Consider the following 8,217-nt stretch of genomic DNA (forward strand, 5'->3'; position numbering starts at 1 on the left):
GATGTTAATAGGTGACATGTGTGTCTTTAAAATGTGAATTTATATTCATGTATGCTTCTATAAGCAGAGTACAGTGTACATGTTTACAAAATAAAATAAAAATAATAATGTTTATTGAGTTACTAATTTTGCTAGAATATTTAGTTGTTACAATGCTCATTTGTTCTTAATTTGCTTTAATTAATTAATGAGGAATTCTTAGTATACATTTTCTGATAACATGGGTTAATAGGTTTTTAGTGCTTGCTGTGTAGAGGGTAAGCAGCTTGAATAACCCAAACCAGAGTCTCTCCTTTCTGGTCATAAGTAGTTAGTATATAGGGGGAGGGTAGCAGCGCCTAAATAGTCCTCAAATCCAGGTCAGTATGAAATGAGAAGAGCGGACAAAGAATAGAGTATAGTGTTGTAAATTGAATATTGTTTGAAGAAAAATAGGGAATTGCACTTACAGTATACAGAGCTGATAACCAGCTCTAGTTCAAGGCGCCTGGGCAGTACAATACCTGCCTGTGGATAGAAAGTTGATATCTTGGTCCAGTAAGGGGCAGTCCACAGCTATAAAAACAAAACATGACACCGATATAGTGTAGTATTTCAGGTGCACACTCATATTTTTTGGAGCCATCTGATGGCTCGTAGTGAATAGTGTGGAGTCGAATGATCCTCACTCTTGGATATATATGTCTCCAACTCTTGAAAGTATGCAGTATAAATCTTTATAGTGGTGTATATAGATAAAACAATAAATAAAATATAGTGCTCATTGTATAATACAATTATTAAAAGGAACAGAAGTACTCATTGATGTAGAACAAAAATAGGTTGGCATGTTCTCCACCAAGGAAAAAAGATGTCCAAACGGGAATACAACAGGAAGCTCCAAGGAAAATATAAATTCACTACTTTTATTGAAAACAGCTCATAAAAACAAAAAAATTGAACAAAGTTACACACTAACGCGTTTCAACAAATTAACAGGCCTTTTTTCGTGGTAGCATCATTGTAAAATGATCTGTATTTAACTTGTTTATATTGATGAATCTACACTTAACCAACCTTAGAAATCTTTATGTTGTCATAATAGTATTTTTGATCCTATTACGCTCATCGGTATGCAACAGATTTTCCTGTTGATTAGCCTTTTATTTTTGTATTTTTTAATGCTAACCTACTGTAACAACGTTGTTAAATTTTGATTAAAAAATAAAACTGTGATTGTCTAATCGTATAAGAAATATAGAATCATTATTACCATTAATGACACATTTTGACAGCATTATTTTCTACTGCTTTCCCTACAGATTGTCGCAAAGAAGTATCGCAATTATGAAATACCAACAGATATGACTGGAGTCTGGAGATACCTAAAGAACGCCTACGCAAGGGACGAGTTTACCAATACCTGTGCTGCCGATAAAGAAACAGAACTGGCCTACGCTGATGTGGCAAAGAGGCTCTCCAAGTCTTAACATGGAAGCATGGCTACCGCGGGGGTTTTCCCCACTTACAGACTGCTCTCTACGTTGCCTTAAGATGCATTCTAACCTAGCATCACCTTATCACGGGGCAAGGCAATCTGCTGGTGATGAAGCTCCATATCCCATGATCCTTCACCAGACTCAGGTCTGAGAGTGGTAAGGGATCATAGGAGTCATGGTTAATCAAACAACTGGTCATCCACTGGTCATGAAATGCCAACCCCTCCCTAGCGTTTTGCTTTCAGATAGACCTGCAGTGTGATACTTTGCAATACTTTGCTGCCAGACAACCGTTTTTGATTGTATTTAAGTAAAAAATAAAAAAATGTACACGAAATGGGCTCAATCATACTGAAATTGAAGGTAATGATACTAAAGAACCACGCACAGATATTTCATCTGTAGAATCTAATATTCTTAAGGCAATACGTGCTATCATCTATAAAGTATTTTTATAAGCTGAATCCTTTACTTATGATTTATAAAAAAAATATGTATTATTTTGCAGATAATTGTATGATAAATATATTATTTTTAGTTCAGTGATGCTATATAGTACTAACACGAGTAGATTCCTATAGGAGAGTTCTGCCTTTAAAAAGAAAGTTGTTTAAAAACTTTGTGAACTGCTTACTTAAAATAAATGGACGTGTTTGTATTTCCTGTGACAGAATTGTAAGTATTAATCATTTTATGGCGTGTACTATTCTAATAATCCGTAACACTATTCTAAAGTGTTTTTCCATAATACCATGTTGTTCAGGATACACGAGAGATTGTTGATAAAGAATAGCTTTGCGACTAAGTTCTAAAAGGGGCCATTTTCCAGGGAAATAAGCTCTTCATGATTGCTCGTCTTTTTCTACTTATCACGCAAATTGCACATTGCACTTAACGTCCAGTGCATGAGTGGCACTCAAGACATGCCAAATCAATCCAACCATAATGACAAACTTCAAAGAAGAGTTATTGTCGCTAATACCCAGAGTTTCAAACCCAAGGTCTTCGCCTGGACTGTGACCACATTTTGCCTGGTGGTTTAGCATTGGGTCCAGGACATTTGTGTCATAAGTAGGACCGATCTCTCTCCCTTTGCTCTATATGGCCGACAGAAAGAACTGGGCTATGGTGTCACGTTCAGTTTGTAGAAGATAGGAGAATTTCCTATTGTTAACCCCCCAATGACTGCATCTGAAAGCACCTACCTCAAACCAGGAAGGTATATAATGAAGACTGCATAGTGTCATTAGCAGGTCTCCCACATTATTCTTAAACATGCCCCACATCTGTTAGGTAGGCCTCAACCAAGCATCACTAGCACAGATTCTACAAGTCCACCAGAAAAGCTTAAGTCAAAGATATTACTGGTGGCGAAGACATGACTAGCAATAAAGCATGGGTAGTGGCAGATGGACTGCAATTCAGCTACACTCACTTCCCTTGCTATCATATGACACTCTGACCTAAAGACCATCATGATAAATCCGTACCTTGATAACATTATTTAGAGGCATGCAATATCTCTGCAGGATTCGTTGGCCTTAGGTACCACGTTTGTGATCTCAAGGCTACATGATTGCATTCAGTTAGTCAATTCACTGTTCATTAATACAATGCATTGATGCTTCTTGAGAAACATTGCAATGTAAAAATAAATAATAAATTAATTAATTTGAGATAAAATGCCAGTGTATGTTATTTGTGCCATTTGAGTCAATGCAGAGCATTCTTTATATTTTAATTAAATTTTGTTACTTTTTCAACAAACATCGCGTACTGAACAGGCAATAATCCTAATCTCCAAGGGTCTAATCACAAGATTCTTCAATAGACAGGTGCAATTCGTTTTGTTCCAAATGCAAATTCGGACAAATTCTGGAATTTTTTAAGTCTCAAAATTTCTAAATTTGTGGCAAACCGAAAGAAATTGAAACAAATTATTTAGGATCCATTTGTTTTAAGTAGGATAGCAGACTAGGGACCTATAAATTAATAAAGATTTTTTTTTTCTTAATTTGGTCTTTCAGCTGTTTAGTAGATAGCCTCCTAATTTGGTACCTTATGTTGTATTACCCTAAATATGGGTAGCAAATTAGGGACTTATCAACTTGGCAATTCATGGAGCAAATTTTAGAAAAAAGGCCTTTCTTATTTTTTGCTTTTTCAGCTGCTTAGCAGATAGATTCCTAATTTGCTATCCTTGCGTTGGATTGCCATACATAAGAGCACCAAATTAGGGACTCGACAACGAAGCAACTTAAAACGCTAAACAATGAAATGGCCTTTCTTATGTTTTCTCTTTCAACTGTTTAGTAGATATCCCTCTAATATAATACAGACGTATTTACTAGACATATAGAAGAGCGCATTTAAGAAGCAGAACTTTTCCTATTTTTGCTCTTTCAGCAGTTTAGCAGATAATTCCCTAAACTGGGTCTCATGTCCAATTGTCACATTTAAGGATATTTAATTAGGGCACTGTTTAGCAGGTATCTCCCTTATTTGGGGGACAAGCTTTGCCAAGTGTCGAACTGAAAAGTAGTATAACACCCTGACATTCAAGTAGGTAATACTAGGCACGCAGATATAATACATTCAGGCCGGGTAATCAAATGAGCATTTAGGTTTATAAATAGAGAAGTGTAAAAAGCAGCTATGCTAGGTCAAAGGGCATGAACCCACCAAGGAAGTGTGTCAAATTCAGCTAGCAAAAGTTTTGTCTTTGGACCATGCGTAAGTATCATCAACGTAACAAGCATGTCAAATGGCAAAGCAGATCAAATAAAATACGAGGGACACTCATGAGATATAATTGGGTCATGCAAAAGTAAATCAAATAAAATTCAAGCAGAATCATCAGACTAGTATTTTAAAACAAAGTAAAAAAAACTGGAGGCCAGCGCAGAGAAATTGAGCTAACGTGAAGTTTATGCTGGCAGAGTCACCACAATGTATCAGAAGACAACTAGGAAACTCTTGTGTCTTCACCCAATTCCCAATTTGTAATTTGCTGAGCTCTCAGGAGAGGGTTCCTTGTGGGTGGGTGTTTGTAGCTTGGGAGTGCCAGTCACGGTCCTGCACATGAATGTCACATAATTTCTCAAAGGTAATCGCCACCTTCTTGAGAACCTTGGGCCTTGACTTTACTTCAGACTGCCGCAGGCTCTGCCCTGAGCCCTTCGGCCTTCCAACGACATACAGATCCAAGTACCCCCAGCATCCGCCATGTAGGAAGAGGGCCTTCCTGACCGCTAAGCCTGCATGTAGGCCACAAATACGATGCGGTCTGGTAGAAACAGGTAGGATGCTGTGGTGCTTCCGAGTTACTCAGTCTAGATATCTGCATGCTCTGCCACTATGCAAGCCAGGAAACTCATAAAGATGAGGGGCCTACTAGCACCATAACAACTTCCTTTAGATTAACTTGTTATGGAACAGTGTTCCTTTAAAAATAACCAATATGTCTACATCTCACATAATCAAAAAAGTGAATTAATTGATAGTTTTTTTTTTTAATTTTACCTGGGATGATGAGAGGGTCCAAAGTCTGCCTGTCAGGTACCAAAGCCTCAGCCCAGTGTCCAGGATGAGGTGGAGGGTTCACTTGTCTTCCACGTTGTCCTTCCTGCTCCAATCTCCTTTTCTTTGCCTTCTTCTGACACTGTCTTTTCCTCCTTGACTGATTCTGCTCTCCCCTCTTTCCATTTTGCTCTCCTTGAGCTCCCCCCTTACCTTTTGCTTTCATGCTTTCCCCCTCTTTCCTTTTGCTCTCCTTCTGCTTTCTCCTCCTTTCCTTTTGCAATGGCATACTAAGGGGGGGCCGCCCCGGCTGCTACAAGGTAGGGCTGGCCAGGCTTGGGGTTCTGTGAGCTGTGTGGCTGCAAAGGGCATAGGGCAGCCGACACAGCTCACACACGCAGGGGCCGGGAGCCGGAGCAGGAGACCTGCAGGGAGAGTTGGCCATGGGGGCAGAGCCAAGTCAGATGCAGGGGCAGAGATAAATGCAGTCTCTTAGTGCTGCACACAGAGGGGAAGCAGGAAGGAGTCCCTGCTTCCCCAACTCAAACACACCAGGGACTCATGAATCCACTCCTCCTCCAGCCCAAGCTGACTGTAAGTGAGAGAGAGTGTGTGCTGTGTGTAACTGTGATTTTGTCTGTTTGTGTGACTGTATTTGACTGTGTGTGTGTGTGTGTATGAGGCACTCTGCCTGTGACTGTCTGTGACTGTGTGTGTGTGTGACTGTGATTGTGTGTGTGTGTGTGTGTGACTCTCTGTGACTGTGTGTGTGTGACTGTGTGTGTGACTGTTTGTGATTGTGTGTGTGACTGTCTGCCTATGATTGTCTTTGTGACTGTATGTGACTGTGTGTGTGACTGTCTGTGATTGTGTGTGACTGTCTGCCTGTGATTGTCTGTGTGACTTTCTGTGACTATGTGTGTGTGACTGTGTGTGTGTGAGACTGTCTGCCTGTGACTGTCTGTGTGACTGTATGTGACTGTGTGTGAGTGTGTGTGTGACTGTCTGTGATTATGTGACTGTGTGCGAGTGAGTATGTGTGTGAGACTGTGTGCATCTGACTGTGTCTGATGATCTTTGCCCTGTAGTGAGTCGGCAGCCGGGATATGATGTCTTTGTGGCCTCAGCATCATTACAGGATGTGTGAGGGACCTGTGCAGGAAGAGCGAGGGGGGGTGCCCCGCCCCGGGTGCCAAATGCTCTAGGTACGCCCCTGTCTTTTGTCTTTCTGCTTTCCCCTTTTTTCCTTTTGATCTCCTTCTGCTTTGCTCTCCTTCTCCTCTCCTTTTGCTTTGCTCTGCTAATGGCAATGTTCAATAGGGGCTAATTGTGGAGAAGGGCTACAGAAACCCTTTAAGTAATTATGTGGATGTTGTTTGTGTAGCAGTGTGAGTATGGGCTGTATTTTGTAGCATGATAGTATAAACATAGGGGTTTACATGTGCAGCATGGAAGTGGGTGTGAATGTGAGAGAGTATGTGTGTATTGTGGCAGTACATAAACATTTGTGTAAGGTAGCAGTGTGTAAACCTGAACAGCACGTAGACAGGAGAGTATTGTTGTGTTGTGTCAGTATGTGTGCATATAGTATGAATGTACTGTTAAGTAGTGTGGTATTATTTCGGGGGGGGGGGGGTCTATGCATATGTCAATTTTTTCACCCAATTCTCTCTACCCCTCCTTCATTTTGCCTCCTTACTCAGACTCAATCCTCAGCCTCCCTTCATGTTATGTTGCTCCCATTGTCACCTTATTTTATTAGTCTGTCTTATCAAACTTTTTCCCTCCAGCTACAATTAAAATATATATATATATAAAATGTCAATATATAATATTTTTTTTCTCCTGTGATCCTACCTCAGGCAGGGCGGTGAGAAGCTTGGGTAGCTGGCTGGTAACTCCACAATGAAGCCACTCCGCATGGGTGAGGTATGCAGGGGACTGAGCTAGGGTGATGTCATAACCCCGCCCCTTCCTCACACCAGGAAATTACACAGTAAGAGCAGCAGAAGGAGGAAAGCTTCATATTCATTATTATGGGATCAAGTATGCTGAGTGCTAGTGAGCTGGGTGGGGAATTCTCTGAGCTCCCCTGCTGGTTTACAACTGGTTAAACATGGGCAGACTTCCAAAAGAATGGGGCATGATTTGCTGAGTGCGTAGTCTGCCCCTGGGTGCGAGCTGCGCGGCTTCATGGCGCCCCTGTTGCTATGGCACCCTGTGCAGCCCAAAGGCCAGCCCTGCACAGATATATATATAGCGATCATTGCTATATATATATATATATATATATATATATATATATATATATATATATGTGCATGTGGGGCCCAGGACTCCCCGAGCAGCCCGTGCCCCCCAAGACGGCCGGGCCCATGACAACCATTATAGTTCTCATACCCTGATGGCGGGGGGCCATTTTAAAGATGATATAGGGTGGCCTGGGGGTTAATTGCCTCCCTGCCCCGCGTCCCAGCCCGCCCCTGATCACAACCATCTTAGAAGCCACATGTCCCCTCTGCAATTAGTAGCGGCAGATGTGAGATGTAGCATTCGGCAGTCTCCTAAGACTGGGATGAACCCCACCGATCCAAAGGCGGGGATGTAGAAGCCAGCTAAGTCAGCAGGATTCAGAAACTGGAGAGTGGCCTACACCTATCGTGCTTGAAGGTCACGAAAATTATAAGTCAGGTTATCCAGACTAGGAAGGTTCCAAGTCAGGCATCAGTCGATTTACCAAGGTATCTCCTGTGCAATAAGAGCTGTTTTTCTGTGAAAATTGAAGACTGACTGTTTTAAATGGCTTAATTGCTGTACTAAGTTCAGGTGCTCGCTCAGCACACGTCCACTCTGCTTGACAGTCAGGCTCTGCCCCCCTCTGTCAAATTTTTAAAGGCCACAGAGGTAACCTCTTGTGAGAAGCTGGTCAGGTAGAACATTAGGCCATTCAGTCTGTTGCCAGCAAAGAGAAGATACGTAGATTATGTTTCTCTTTGAGATTGCTTTCAACTTATGTCGACATTGTGAGAACTTTCTATTTAGAGTACTTTTGTTGTATTTGAGATGCTCTATATTCTTACATCCAGGAATACGGTGGTATTGTTTTGAAATTTGTATCTTTTAAAACTTTAAAAAAAAAAAATTTTATTCCAGCCCCTTAGTTATCAAAGCAACACATAATTTGCTTGACTAAGACCTGTCTATTGCAAGGCAGTTGATT

General features: G+C 41.1%; 1 protein-coding gene across 2 annotated transcripts in view; it reads left to right on the forward strand.

Moving 5' to 3' along the window:
- Positions 1–3,161, forward strand: part of CLIC5 (chloride intracellular channel 5) — a 131,888-nt gene extending 128,727 nt beyond the window's left edge. For both annotated transcript variants that reach the window (XM_063442057.1, XM_063442058.1), the window contains exon 6: positions 1,302–3,161. In XM_063442057.1, the coding sequence (XP_063298127.1) occupies positions 1,302–1,469 (168 nt within the window). In that variant the 3' untranslated portion in view covers positions 1,470–3,161. The remainder of the gene's footprint in view (positions 1–1,301) is intronic.
- The last annotated feature ends 5,056 nt before the right edge of the window (positions 3,162–8,217 follow it).

Source organism: Pelobates fuscus, chromosome 2 (genome assembly GCF_036172605.1).
Source record: "Pelobates fuscus isolate aPelFus1 chromosome 2, aPelFus1.pri, whole genome shotgun sequence".
In the NCBI taxonomy this organism is placed as follows: Eukaryota; Metazoa; Chordata; class Amphibia; order Anura; family Pelobatidae; genus Pelobates; species Pelobates fuscus.